The following is a 15,303-nucleotide window of genomic DNA, read 5'->3' as shown; positions in this document are numbered from 1 at the left end:
CATGCTGGTGGCAGCATGCCAGCAGACTTTGATTTAGTTGGTCAAAACGTGTCTACAGTGGGACTGGGAGGAAAGACCAATGATAACGTCTGGGTCTCCCCTGGGAGCTAATATAGTCACCCCCTTTCTAAAGTCTCTCTCTCTTGTTTCCCCTCTAGGAGGGTCGCAAGAACGAGGTGCTGTTGTCCAAGTTGAAAGCCAAGGCCTGAAAATTCCCATCATCATATGTCATTGATTTTTTTTTTTTTTAACCACCCGAATGTCAACTACAGCGTTATGAAATGGTTCTGAAAGCAAACAGTAGAGAGATAACAGGTGTTATGATTCCACACTCTGGATATTTTCTTTCTCCTATGTACTTCCATTTCTTCTCTGTGTTGGTGGTTGATGGTATCAGACAGTATAACCCTCATGGCTTGGATAACAAACCCAACATCACATGAAGAAACATGGGCAGTATTGCTCTCTGCATCGATCCAACTTTTAGTTTCTCCAGGAACCCTGCACATACGAAGATGCTTGTATTTGTGTGGACTCTGAATGAAGAGGAATTCATTTGTTCGGCAAATATTAATTGGGCAACCAATGAGCAATAAGCCCTGAAGGAGATGCAGAGAAGGACAGAGCACAGCGCCTACACCTCAGGCATCCAGCAGGTAGCCTGTGGAACAGATACAGCCCATTTAACCCAAAATTTTCCGTAAGATTTTTGTTTTCAAGTAAACAAAAGCTTTTAGCTGAATTAACTAAGCCATGTGAATGTCAGTCACTTGGGCCTTTCCCCCACCCAAAGTGCCCTTTGTACCTGGCTCCTCGAGGTCCTGGCCCCAAGCTTCGATGGCATAAACCCTTGGAAGCTCAGGTTGTTGGTTTAATCCTTATATGTTGCCACATTCCTTTCACCAAAAATTGAAATTGAGCTTCATAATGAGGATACCGATGTAAGAATTACACCTGCCCTTGCCCTGATTCTCTGTTTGAGTTTCACCCAACATGTGCATAATCTTGTGTATCCCCCTCATTGAAAGTACATCCCAGGTCCCTGCACCCTAGGGCAGGCCATGGTCTAAACAAGGAGATGAGACACTCATGTCATCCACGGTCTCCCAGAGTGGTGTGTGATCAATCCCAGCACAGAGGATGTTGCGCAGGTACCACACGGCATTGGAGGAGGAAGAGCAGGGGAGTCTCGGGTGCAGGGAGAGTTGATGGGAGAAGTAGGGTCTGAGCTAGATCTGAAGGGAAAGTAGGATTTTAACAGGTGGAGCTGCACAGGAAGACCATTTTGGATAAATAGAAGTCTGTGATTAAAAACTCAGGAGGCTGTGGGGAGAGGAGTGGATGGGCCAGTCTCTGTGGAAGGGCCTCGAAGGGCAGCAGTTGGACTTGATCCATTGGAGATGAGAAGTCTAGGCTCCTCCTCCTGTCCTGTCTCTTAAGAGTCTGGAAACTCAGTCATGTTCTGTGCAACCAATGTAAGCTTTGTGCCCCATTCTGTATAAACCGTGCAGATGTACCAGACAGCAAGTTTTGCTGTAAACATAAAAACTTAAAACATGTCAGGCAAACAGGCATTCAATGTACTCACAGGAACAGTGTGTTTTTTTTTAAGTGTTCTAATGTGTGTACCTCATGTAGGCACTATCTTATATCAGCAGGGCTGATATGTACAGACTTCCAAAAAAAAAAAAGTCTGATGCTACATCAACAACAGCCAGTGATATCTGTGCCAGGGCTTGCAAGGCCTGCCTGTGAGGCCTGCCTGCTCCCGGAGCTGGCAGAAGCAACTGCACTTTTCCTGGGCCATGTGCAGCTCACTTCATTTGGTCCCTGAGCAGTAGCCACTTGGGGATTTGGAAAGGGCTCAATGAAGCTGAAGCAAGTAATTGTGAAAGAGCAGTTGCTGTTTGAGGGAAGAGGGAGGAGACAGCACTTCGTGTTGGAAATTTTTGCAGGTTCAGGGAAACATCTTTGTTACTTTATTGAGAAGACCATAGGCCTGCCCCATAGCTAACTCAACTTTCTGAGCAGTCCTTGAAGTGCTAAGTATTGCCTGACGAATCCAAAGCCATCAATAATTTTCTTTAAAGTGGACATTTATTTCAGACTACATTTCTGAAGAGTATGGTTTAGTTTGGTTTTGATGTAGGGAGGTATCAGTAGATATTTTTTTCCTTTTTGTAATCCACAAGGCCTAATACAAATTTGTTTCCATTCTGTAGCACTTTGAACTGCTTGATGGCAATGAAAGCCCACTGAGTACCCTTTGCGGGTAATGAGGATACTAAGTGTTTCAGTTTGTTAAAACTACCAGAATGCAATATAACAGAAGTGGGTTGGCTTTGACAAAGGTGGTTTTTTTTAGTTTGCAAATTTACAGTTTTAAGGCCATGGAAATGTCCAAATTAAGACATCAACAAGAAGATACCTTCTCTGAGAAAGGCTGCTGGTATCCAAGGTCCTCTGTCAGATAGCAAGGCACATAGCTGAGTCTGCTAGTCCTTTTCTCCTGGGTATTGTTGCTTTCAGCTTCTAATTCCAGTGGCTTTCTCTCTGAGCATCTGTGGATGCGCTCTTAGCATCTCCCAGGTGTTTCTCTCTAAACTTTCTCCAAATCTCTTGTCTTTTATCCTCTTAAAGGACTCCAGTAAAGGATTAAGACCCAGCATGAATGGCCTGGGTCACATCTCTATTGAAACAACCTAGTCAAAAGGTCCCACCCACAATAGGTCTAACCCTTCAGGGTTGGATTAAAAGAACATGCCCTTTTCTTGGGTACATAACAGCTCCAGACCAGCATACCAGTATCCTTTGGAGTCAGGCCCAATAGGCTGAGGAGGTGCCCCAAGGGTCTCCATCATTTTGGAAGTCAGGCTTCTTGCCAGCTCCATGTTTTTCTGTGTGCTAAAACATAGTATAGCTATGTGTTCTGCTAATCACACAAGCTTTTCCAGAGTCAAAATGATGGGAGAAAACATCCTTAAATTGCTTTTTAAAAACGAACCAGTTCTGGGGGAGAAATGTGTGGTTCAGGAGGAAACAGCTCAGTGAGTGGCACGTGACCAGGGCAGACTTCCCGGGACTGGCTGCTCAGTGCCTTGGAATTCTCAGCCAGCCTCACAGTCGGGGCTCTCCCCCCTCCCACGTGCTTCTCATGGGGTGCAGAATAGTGGGGCTGCTTTGGTTTACAAAGAAATCAAATTTGCCATGAGCAGGACTGCCCAGGTGACCACGAGCAACTGATAGAAACACAGGACACTTTTCTTGATGTCCTTGGCTGGACCCATACTTACAGATAACTGGGATAAGCTGACATCACTAGATGGAGGTGCAAGGTAGTAGGGAGCAGTTGTACTTGAAGGTTCTGTTTTCTTTTTTAACAGAGAAGGCAAATTCCAAGTTTGCCAGGCCTAAGCTTTTGGGAGAGTTAGGTGGTCATCCTTGTTAACTTGGTTCTGGTTAGCAGCCAATATTCTGTGGATAGCTGGGTCCTGCCACACTGTCTCCTGAGACTGGCAATGGGAAAGCCCTTTTCCAAGCCAGACTGGGGACCCCTTCCCAACAAAGACCGTGGTCTTGGGATCTCCTGAAACCTTAAGAAGCCTCCAGGTAGCACTCTCAGCCCCGCACAAGGTGCATTCCCATGACCTTGGGGCTATAACTCCGGGACCCCAATCATGTCTCATGACCTGAAAGGGCCCTTCGGATTGTGAGCAGTGATCCATAAACCTGTGCGCTTGGATTTGTGTTTTCATGGGATGATCGTGTCTTGCCCTCCTCAGCTGACTGATAGCAATTTAAGAGGAAGCTTGGCATTCTAGTTTTAACAGTTATGTCAGCTGAACCTGAGCCCCTGTTTTGAAATGCAAATAATGGGATTGATACATACCTTGAAGAAGAACACTTAAAGGAATTGTTTTGTGATTTACTCAGCCAACATTGGCCTTCAAGTAAGGGACCATCTTAGTACAGGGCAGTATATTGAAGAGTCCAATAGAATGAGTTGTGTGCTACCTGTCCCTGGGGAGGGGAATTAGCTGAACTAAGCCCTTGTATGATGCACCTCAGCATCTCCCATGCCCACTCTTCCTCCTCTATCCCAGTCCAGATCACTCCTTTCAGCTCGTAGCAATAGGCTGAAAAGGCCACATCACAAATAATGCTTTAACAGTCTTCCCTCTTCTCACCATAAGTGTTTGGGGGGTGGGGGAGTGAAGTAGCTTGTCTGGAGCATATTTGACCATACTGGAATACTATGCATCCTCCACATCCGCTGTATGGTCATTCCTCCTGCTTGCCAAGCTCACTCCTACCCTAGCCGCTGCACCTGCTGTCACTGAGTCGAGATCTCAAGCAATGGCTTTCCCTGACCATCTGGTGAACTTAACAGACCCACTTAGTGTCAGCCTCCAGCCCTGATGTTCTGCCCTTCCCCCTGCTGTCTGTCTTGAAATCTCCATCTCACTGTTGAACCTCTCTAAATCCTTTGCTAGGTCTGCTGCCTGCCCTCCCTTTGGAATTCACAAGCAATGAAAGCTGGCACCTTGCACATCTTATTCAGCAGTCTCTCAAAGCTCCTGGCTCAAGGGAGATGATCAGGAAATTCTGGTTGGATAAAATATTTTTCCAAACTGTATCCCTCATTAGTAAAATTTAAAATTAACCTTTCCTCAAACCTATGCTTAGTTTGAGAACAGGTAAACAATTCAATTCAGCAGCTTTAGAGGATCTCTCTCAAAATTGTTTTCGTTAACCTTGAGGTTGGGATGAAAAAATGTGTCCATTTTCAACACTTTCATAGGAAGTGTTACCTTTTACAGATTTTTTTTTTCTCTTGCCATGTAGGGAAAAAATAAAGGGAGAGCAGAGAAATGTCAGAGAGTATGTTTTGGCTCAAAAATATCATAAATCCAAAGGTAACTTTACTGATGGAAATCTCCCAACCACACAAAGTAAAACAATGGGACAAGACTGCAGGGATTGGAGAAGCAGCCTTCTGATACAGTGTTAGTGACAACAGGAATTGGTACAAATTCCATGGAGGACAATTGGACGATATCAGTCAAAAGTACAAGTGCACAAATCTTTTGAACCAACAATGCCACTTCTAAGAATTTTCCGGTGTACAATGGTTTTTATCACAGCATTATTTGTAATAGCAAAAAGTTGAGAACCACCACGAATATAGGGGAACAGTTAAATTAAGGCCAATCCATACAATGGAATATTATGCAGAAATTTAAAAGAATAGAGCCATTCTGTGTACCATCGTGGAATGATCCCCAAGATGCATGGTTAGGTGGGGGGGGGGAAGAAGCTCATGTTGTATTAGTGCTTGTTTTTAAAAGGGGAAGGGGATGGAAAACAATGTGTTTATGTGTATATCTATATACACATACAAATATATATGCACGTGTGTGCTTATGTGTGTGAAGACACACGTATATCATATATATCTCCTTGCATATGCCTGGAATGTCTTTGGGAGGATACACAGGACCCTGGCAGCCTTGGTTGCCACTGGGAAGAGAAGAGTGGGAGGGAGAATTACTTTTCACTGTATGCCTTTTCTACCTTTTGAATTTTGTACCGTGTACATGTATTACCTCTTAAAAAAATAAATAGTTTTTAAATTTTAATTTGGTTTACTTAAAAAAATAAAATAAAACCAAGAAAGATGATTCTGGTTTAGTAAATCAGCTTTCCTAAGGACGAGAAAGGCTTTGAGCCAAAAGCAGTCACTCTCCTTGTCTTGGGTCTTGGAGGAATAGGCCAGTGAGAAAGGGGCTGTGGTCTTCTGGTGGGACACCTGCGGGAAGAGGGAGCCCTGAGAGGCTGCTTGTCCAGTTGTGTGAATGTGCTGGGCTGGTTATTCCTGTGGCTTTTGGGGTGCATAAATAGGGATGAGATCTCAAGGGGAGCCCTTAACATCTCTGAAAGCCATGCCCATCCTTTGTGGACACTTGCTGTGGGTGATGCTTTACCTCCCCACTTCTCTTGCCAGCAGAGCTCTGATTTGTATGGTGGCTCTGCGGTGGCTGTGTGCCCAGCCCAGGAGAAGAATCAGAACAGCTTGTTGTAAACCAGTTCCATTTCTATTTGCCAAGAATTCATTACAAATGGGTGTCTAACCCAGTTCTGGCTAGTAGGGAAGACCACTAGGGCTTTCTGAGACTTTCCTGCTAATTATCAGCTACAGCTGCATCAGGAGAACCCCTGCCTTCCCTTCCTGTGTTTGCAAGTTGTCAGGAAGGACAAAGTGGTTGGAGCAGCCTCAGTCAACTTGAGCCGACAAAGAGACAGCCTGACACGGTGAGCTTGGCAGAGCAAAAAATGGAAAGAGCCTGGGTCCTAAAGGTATGATGAGCTTCTGTACCAACCTTGTCTCCAGGTTCCTTGTTCCAAGTTAAAAATAAATCCCTATTAACTCACTCATTCAACCAACAAATATTTGGACTCCTACTCTGTCAGCCCTTAGTGACATACAGTGGGGGAACCATACAAATAAGATAAATATGTAAACTATATTGTATGTTGCTTCAATTTGCTGAGCAAAGTTGTGTCTCATTTGGGTAAAATGGTTGCGATTTTACATGGAGTAGTTAGGGAAGCCCTCCCGACCTGGGAGGCAGTAAGTCATGCAGATACCTGCATGAAGAGAATCCCAGGCAGCAGAACGGCACATGGAAAGGCACTGAAGCAGGAGGATACTCAGCAGGTGAGTTTGAGGAAGATCAAGGGGCTTGTGTGGGAAGCCAGTGGAGGGTTTTGAGAAAGAAAGGGATATGATCTAACCTCCTTTTCATCAGAATCCTTCCAGCAGCTACAGTGAGCACAGACTGCAGTGACTATAGCAGAGGTAAGGGAGGAAGCAGGGAGCCCAGTGAAAAGACACTAAAAAGCCAGATGGAAATGTAGTTGAAACAAAAGTTTCACAAAGCAGTGCTTAGCCTTTCTATCGGTGACACACTCGGATATCTTTCATGCTTTTTTTTTCATTACAGATGGGTGTGAATTCCTGTGACTACTTCCCTCTCCCATCTTGGTCATTTTCTGAATTGAACAAGGATTTGAGGCAGAACAGAGTCATTGAACTTGCCAATAAAGTTCTGGAAAGTCCATTGTAAATCAGATTTTTTTGTTAAAAGGTGTTCTAGTTTGCTCGCTGCCAGAATGCAATATACTGGAAATGGAATGGTTTTTAAAAGGGGGGATTTAATCTAGTTTACAGTTATAAGGCTGAGAAAATATCTCAATTAAAACAAGTCTATAGAAATGTCCAATCAAAGGCATCCAGGGAAAGATACCTTGGTTCAAGAAGACCAATGAAGTTCAGGGTTTCTCTCTCAACTGGAAGGGCACATGGCAAACAGAGTTTTTCTCTAACATGGAAAGGCACATAGTGAACACGGTCAGGGTTCCTTTCTCATCTGGAAGGGCACATGGCAAACATGGCATCATCTGCTAGCTTCTTGTTTCATGAGGCTCCCCCGGAGGTGTTTTCCTTCTTCATCTCCAAAGGTCGCTGGCTCGTGGACTCTCTGCTTCATGGTACTGCAGCATTCTCTGCTCTCCCTGAATCTCCTTCATTCTCCAAAATGTTTCCTCTTTTATAGGACTTCAGAAACTAATCAAGACTCACCCAAATGGGTGGAGACATGCCTCTACCTAATCCCATTTAACAACCATTCTTGATTAAATCACATCTCCAGGGAGATTATCTAATTATAGATTCAAATATACAGTATTGAATAGGGATTATTCTGCCTTTACAAAATGGGATTTAGATTAAAACATGGCTTTTCTAGGGGACATACATCCTTTCAAACCAGCACAAAAGGCTTCTATTTCTGATACTGTATATTAAAGGGAAACACAAGTGCATCCCTGCATAAAATCAATCATCAACTGATCCGTTTCAGAAATTCAGCATTTCACAATTATACTGAGTGGTTGGAGAAGGTCTAATTGAAGAAAACGTTCAAGCCTGAAAGGTAAGGGAAGTTGCCCCCAAATTAACAGGCAATCAGCTTCCTTTGAAGGAGGACTCTTTAGAGTAAGTATGATTCCATCTGCCTGGTATGATTCCATAATGATCCTACCTTAAAGCACAGGCCAAATTACACAATGATAAAGCATCCAATCTAATAAGCAAGTATATATAAAACTGAGTACAACAGCTGCAGATGGTAAGTATTCAATAGATAGTGCTATTAAAATTTATTGCTGATTGAACATTTTATGGAGGGAGGGAGTAGGGGAAGACAGTATTTGCAAAAAAAAATGATGATAAATATCACCTAATTTCTTTCTGCCAAGAGGGGAAAAATCTCCAGCAGATCCAAGCTTGAACTCTAGTCCTTAAAATACAAGTGACAGATGACAGAGAGTGCCATTTGATGGATAAGTATATTGCTACTTATTCCACTCCCTCCAGATTGTCAGTCATCTCCTTATTACTTTCTCTCTTCTCTTTGTTCCCACTTCTAGTAGCAAAGAAATGATTGGTCCACTTTTCTTCCCAGACTCCCTTCAGAGTCCCTCCTCTCAAGAGAGCCTCAATGAAAGCTGAGACCACAGATTTAAGATTATACAGGGCCACAATCTCTTATCAACAGTTGCAAAAATAAAAAAATTCTGGAAACTAAAAAGTAGTAGTTACTCAGTTGATAGCAAAATCTGATGTGACACCAACCCATTTGGTGACAAAACTGACTGGACTAATGTAAGCCTGTTTTTAGTCCTCTTCTGACCATGTCAGTGTTCATACATTTTTGTGCTGCCTCAGACCCACTCAGGGGTTATTATATAATTATGGACTGTGCTCCATATTGCCTTTCTAAAACCTAAAAATATTTCTGAACTCAAAAACTCATATGGTTCCAAATATTTTGGAAAAGACACTGTGAGCCTATGTTCTCTGACAAGCCCCAAAGTATAGGTACTCTTTAGAGTACGCTTAAAGAATATCTGAATACTTCAGAGATCAAATGAACAGAAGGTATACTAGAACCTCTTAGGTAAATTAGGACACCTAATCTAGAGGCATCCAACCCTCCATAATCAGGTGGACCCTGGCTACTATGACCTAGTACGCCCTTGGATTCTCACATAGGCCAAATTTATATTATCTGGAAGGCCAAAAGTCACTGGTAGTTTTTCGGGTTTTTGTTGTTTGGTTTTGAGTCCCATGACAAGCATTTACCCCAACCCAATGTTATGTAAATGCGAATGAATGATTGAGCCTAGCAATGAGTTGTTTCAAAACTATTTTTATTATACATATGGAATCAACAATAATGAATTAGGAAAGTTTCTCACAGCTTCCCTCCCTGTGGAAGGAAAGGGGTGGGGGGGGGGAGGATATCTCATCAGTGATTCTCTACTTTGGCTGTACCCTGAACTCACCTGGGGAACTTCTGCTCAGGTCTCACCTCCAGAAATCCCAATTTAATTGGGATAAAGATCAGCCTGAGCATCTGGCAATGTCTCTCATTGATAAAATATCATCTTGACCTAGTGAACTTAATATATGGATCACCAGACCTCTCCTTTAAAAGTCTGACTCAGTAAGTCTGGAATAACCTAGGACTTTAAAAGTAAGTATGTAAACTATAGGTGATCCTCATCTTCTCACAAATTTGGGATATGTGGCCTTTGAGATAGGGGTGATAAGCTGAGTGGGCCACAGAACAAGCCACTAGGTTGCTGTGCTGAGAGACCTCTGAGAAATACAGTGTTGGACAAAGGAGAGGCAAATCCATAGTGACTTCTGTCATCTCTGATTAATTAGCAGTGACTGCCTAAAGTGCTGTTCTGAAAAGGATTCTGAGGTGGAGTTCCTGCTCAATGGGAAAATGGGTTATGATGGATGAGCAGTGTCTCCCACACACAGCAAGAGGGCATAGGTGCAGGCTGGTTGTTGTAATATCTGGCTGTGCTGTTCTACAAGTCCAGGCCCAATGCGGTATCTCTCAAAACATCATCAATATCAGCAGGAGGATGGAGAATCCCAGGTCACCCATAAAAGGGAAAAATATCCTTACAAGTTCACCTGCATATCTCTCCAAGCCCTGTATTTATCTCTGCTTGGTGAAGAGGCTCTTGAAGGCACTGTTGTAGTTCTTGTTAAAAGCTGTGTAAATCAGGGGGTTTAAGAAAGAATTGGAGTAGCCAAGCCAAAGAAATATGCTTTTCCAAATGGGGGGCAGGCTGCAGGCACAGAGTGGACTGATGAGTTCCGTCAGGAAGAAGGGGATCCAGCACAGCACAAACACACCAATCAGAATACCCACCATCACAGCTGCCCGCTTCTCCTTCTGCTCCCGCCATGAGTCTCCACTTGCCTGAAAAGCTACCATTGTACAGTGACGCGATGTAAACACCATCTCAGCTTCGTGAGGTGCCTCCTTCATCTTGGAATAAAGGAAACATGGAATTAAAAATAATAAAATATAATCACTATATGATTAAAGCCACATGAAGCTATGCTGGTCTGGCCCAACACCTCTCCTCCAGCCTCATTCAAGAAGCATTTATTCTATGATCCATCAAAAGATATTAGGTGAAAAAGTAACTGAAATTGTAAAATAAAAGTGTGACATTTCTTTGGGGAGTGTTAGTGATAGGCCATACAATTTCAATTTCAATTTATATGGTATGAGGGTTAGGTTCATGTGTCAACTTGGCAAGATTAATGTCCAGTTTGATCAAACAAGTACTGGCCTGTTTGTTACTGTGAGGGTATTTTGTGGATTTAAGTCATTAGTCAGTTGACTGTATCTATAGCTGATTACATCTATAATTAATACGAGATTGCTTTCAGCAATGAGAGTAAGGCATTACTTTCATTCAGTCATCCAGACAGAGTCTTAAAGAGAGAACTGAAAATTTCAGCATTCAGAAATGCTTCTCCTGGGGAGTTCATCATCACCTTCATCAGAGTTCCTCAGCTCCTCTGGTGTTCAGTGTCACCACTGAGTTCCCAACTTGGTTCTCTAGCCTGACTAGATTAAATGGTTCTAATGATGTTATTTCCAATGATCAAGATAGCACTGACAGAGGTGATGTTATCAATATGGTAATTAAGACAGCCCCTGGAAAAGTCTCAGAAGCAACTAATCAAAGGACAAATCCTAATTACATGGATCTCTGGAGGAAGGTACAGATTGGAGAAGGGCTCCACAAATGCTGAATCAAAGAAAAGGTGTGTGTGTGGAGGGTGCGGACAGGTAGATCTGCAACCAAGATCCACCATTCCAGACCTGACCCACTCTGTTCCACATACCTTAAGAGTCACATGGTGGCACCACATCCTCGGTACCTCCTGCTGTGGATACAGACCCCAGAGCCACTCATAGCAGTGAATTAGACTTCATACATATCCAGGCACAGGGACCCAAGGCCCCAGAGACCCAGGGCAGAAACCAAGAGACTGGTGAGCATTTGCATACCAAAGGGCCCCAGGAAACAAAAGAAACTGGAGCAGACCTGATGGCAAGAGGTGAACACACCAACCTGAACTCTGATTGCTGGATCACCTAAAGAAACAACAGGCCATTTTGAGCTCTGAGTCCATCTGGGTCCCTAAGGCAGGACATCCAGGAAGTTAGCAGGAGCACTCACAATAATATAAAGGGAAAACTGAACACTAAGAAAGAATGGGTCCCAGAAATGAGGGAGAGAAGTTAAACAAATCATAGGAGATGGGGAAAAACTTCTGCATAAAAACAAAACAGATCAGGATTCTCGAAGAAGGAAGAAAGGAAAGAAAGCTCTCTACTGGAGGTAAAACATTTGCACATAAAAAGGCAATCTTAGGGGCAGGTAGTGGCCACACCTACAGATTATGAGGGCAGCTGGGCAGTGCTGAGCAGCAGGGGTGGCAAGTAATGCAGCCCGGGGTGGGGTGCCAGCCATGGACAATCAGTGTACTCTCCAGGTCAAGTTAGAGCTAAGTCACCATGGCCAACTGTACCACAGAGGGGTTCAGCCATGACTGGATGGTGGGTGGTTGTGGTTCTGAGCAGCATGAAATCCAGCACTTCATAAAAAAGATGGTGTCCTGCCCATACGACAGCTTCCCTAAGCCAAATGTGTGTGCAGGGAGCCCCCCCTACAAAGTGTAGGAGTTAAGCCATGCTGGCTTCATTATACCCATCAAGGTGCACTTCAAAACCAAGGAGGAGGTGAGGAAGGTTTGCTTCACCTATGACCTGTTCCTTAACCTGGAGGGCAACCTGCCCATGATTCAAAACCCCCATGCCACACACCCCCACTCCTCCCACCCCCCGGGAGAAACTGACCTTCAATAATCCCACCATTGAGTTCAGGTGGAAGTCCCTGAGGGTTGGCAGGGACAATAATAAGGACAGCAGCAAGACATCCAAGCCCACAGGCAGCCAAGGAGCCCTGGGAGCAGCCCTGCAAAGACCTGGAGACCAAGAGCTCCTCCAGGGAGCCACAGCATGAGCAGATCAAGACCTCCAAGGACACCTCCAGGAAGAAGGGTGAGAGCTAGTTGCCCTAGGAGAAGGTGTCTCCATCCCTTGCTGCATTCAAGGAGTCCAAGAGGGCCCTGGAGGAGACCAACTGGAGAGCATGTGCCCCAAGGGGGGCCCCAGCCCCCACCTCCCACCCAAGTCTTCCAGCAAGCGACTCACCAAAGTCCAGCACCAAAAAGCCAAAGAAGAGCAGCTCTAAGAGATCCAGGAACATCTCAGCCACCTCACCCCACACCTCATCTTCCTCCTTCCTGTACAAAAAGCCAGTCAAGGACAAAAGCAGGACCAGAGGGAAGATGGTCAAGGCTGAAAGTGAGCCCTAGGAGATCAAGAGGTCACGTTGGAGGTAGGAGAGTCCAACTCAGAGGACAAGGCCTCCTTCAAGTCAGTCTTCCCAGTCAGGCCTTCCATCTGCAGCTCCAATTCAAATTCCAGTTCAGACTCGGATTTTGAGCCATTTCAGAACCACAGTCAAGGACCCCTTGCTCCATGGTGCTGGAGTCTGATGAAGATGACTCTTCATCAGGAAAGGAGGCTACAGTCAAAATGAACCCAGAGAGGGATTCCAGGTTGAGCTTCAGTAACAGGGAGAGTGACAACAGTGCTGACTCCTGCCTGCCTAGGCATGAGACCATTAATCCCCCCAGGAAGATATCCCAACCCAACAGCAAGGCGTCAGGCCAGATGAGCCTGGAGTCTTGCAGGGCACCTATGGCAAGACATACAGAGAAGAGCTGGTGGAGCTGCACTGAAGGCTGATAGCCCTATGGGAATTCAACAAGCTGCAGCAGGACATGAACCTGATTGAGGAGACTGGTCACATTCCTCATTGGCGTCCACACTGCCCTTCCTATCACTTTGGCAGGAACCCTGGAACTGGCTTGGCTGCTCACACACACACACACGCTCATTTCCCTTAGGAAATGGTTTGTGTCAAAGACAGCACCGATTGGAAGGATCAGCACCATTGTGTGCCCCTCATTGACCTTGGGACTGGCCGCCGAACCGTGGCTCCCAGTCCCACAGTGGGCAGGCAGCACAGTTCCCTGCCTGGTCCTCTCCAAACAGCCAGGCCTGACTGCCAGGCATCGCTGAAGCCCTCCTCAGGGATTCATCCAACACCTGAACCTCTGAAGGCTACACTTGTCTTCATGGCCAGCCAATGCCTGTCCAGCATTGTCCTCCATGTCAGCCTTAGAGCTGCACCCCTCCTGTCAGCTTTCACTGTGCAAGGACTCTTTGCAGTAGAATCTCTCTGATATATATACTCACATGCTGGATGTATCTCAGAGGTTTCCAGTTGTATGCTTCTGTGGCATCAAGGGCACATGGGGGTGGGGTAGGGGTGGATAAGGTTGGACTTCGAGGTTAAGGTGTCTCTACTGCTCTTGCCATTGGGCCAGAAGCTGAGCTGGAGCTTGAAAGCACCTGAGTTTTTACTTCTTCAGGCAACTTCATGCCCTAGAAGAATCTGCCATTTGTGGCTCCAAGGATGCCTCTTCCTTTAGTGACTCTGGGAGCTGAAAACCCAGCCCTGGGCAGCCAGTGGATACTCACAAGGGGGCAGGAAGCCCACAGAGCACCTAGCAGCCTCTGCTGTTCCTGACACTTAGACTGGTGTCCGATGCTGGGGACAGATCTCCCAGTCTGCAGACAGCAGCAAGGCCACTGCTGAGCCAGTGCCTGAGGCTCTTTCTCCATCTCCCACTCCCATCTCCATCAAGTCTTCAAACTTCAAACAAATGAGTTTTTGTCAAATAAGATGGGATCATTTGCAGAATTTTCCAACTTCTGACCATCAGCTCCATTTTGCTCCAACCGCCACTGTCTTCAAGGAGAGGGCAGGCACCTTGCTGTGACTGTGCCCTTCCCTGACAGGCCAATAATACTCTAAAGTGGGGTGCCTTTTTTCTTGGGAAATTCTTTAAAGCATTGGACAAAATGAACTGACATGATGTGATCATCTCGGAAGACAGAAGCAACTAGGCCTTCTATATAGGGGTAGGCAGGTGGTCATAGGTGGGGGCCTCAACCCAAGGACTCTGGTTCTCCTGGGAAGTGCCATTGGTCATCCTGAGATCCCTACTCATGAGCCAGTCTCCCTGGTTTCCTTCTGGCCTCCTGCAGTTTCTAGGGCCTTCTGAATCACCAACCCCTTTCTCAGTTACCTCTTCTGGCCAGGTCCCTGCCACAGACCTCTAGAGCTGCCCTGGGCCAAAAACTTGAAAAATATAATGAACGAACTAGACCTAACAGATATATACATAACCCTGCACCCCAAAATACAAAGCTATACATTTTTCTTCTGTGCTCATGGATCATTCTCTTGGATACACCACATGTTGGGGCACAAAACAAGTCTCAAATTTTAAAAGACTGAAATTATATAAAGTATTCTCTCGGACCATAATGTAATGAAGCTAGAAATCAATAATTGGCAGATAAATGGAAAAATCACAAAAATGGAGGTTAAAAAACATGCTCTTAATCAGTGGGCCAAGGAAGATTGCAAGAGAAATCAGTAAATATCTACAGATGAATGAATGAATATAACATATTGAAATGTATGGGATGCAGTGAAGGCAGTGCTGAGAGGAAAATTTATAGCCCTAAGCACTAAAATCAACCTAACTGAATACCTGAAGAAACTAGAGAAGGAACAGGAACCTAATCCCAAAGCAAGCAGAGAAAAGAAATAAAGATTAGCACAGAAATAAATGAAATTGAGAATTTAAAAATAATAATAAAAAAATTAAAAACCCAAAAGTTGGTTCTTTGAGAGAATCAATAAAATTGGTAA

At 44.7% G+C, this 15,303-nt stretch overlaps 2 protein-coding genes and 1 pseudogene across 3 annotated transcripts in view; 2 read left to right on the top strand and 1 right to left on the bottom strand.

Moving 5' to 3' along the window:
- Nucleotides 1-5,639, top strand: part of CCDC93 (CCC complex scaffolding subunit CCDC93) — a 137,198-nt gene extending 131,559 nt beyond the window's left edge. For both annotated transcript variants that reach the window (XM_077153542.1, XM_077153543.1), the window contains exon 24: nucleotides 159-5,639. In XM_077153542.1, coding sequence (XP_077009657.1) covers nucleotides 159-209 — 51 coding nt within the window. In that variant the 3' untranslated portion in view covers nucleotides 210-5,639. The remainder of the gene's footprint in view (nucleotides 1-158) is intronic.
- Nucleotides 5,640-10,079: 4,440 nt separating this feature from the next.
- LOC143677527 (5-hydroxytryptamine receptor 5B-like) overlaps nucleotides 10,080-15,303 on the bottom strand; it is a 74,580-nt gene continuing 69,356 nt past the window's right edge. The window contains exon 2 of the mRNA XM_077153541.1: nucleotides 10,080-10,415. Within this exon, the coding sequence (XP_077009656.1) occupies nucleotides 10,080-10,415 (336 nt within the window). The remainder of the gene's footprint in view (nucleotides 10,416-15,303) is intronic.
- LOC143676758 (protein ENL pseudogene) lies at nucleotides 11,918-14,647 on the top strand (annotated as a pseudogene).

The sequence above is a fragment of the Tamandua tetradactyla genome, chromosome 3, assembly GCF_023851605.1.
Source record: "Tamandua tetradactyla isolate mTamTet1 chromosome 3, mTamTet1.pri, whole genome shotgun sequence".
In the NCBI taxonomy this organism is placed as follows: Eukaryota; Metazoa; Chordata; class Mammalia; order Pilosa; family Myrmecophagidae; genus Tamandua; species Tamandua tetradactyla.
Note: the sequence above shows the minus strand (reverse complement) of the source record. Positions and strands in the feature narration are given on the sequence as shown.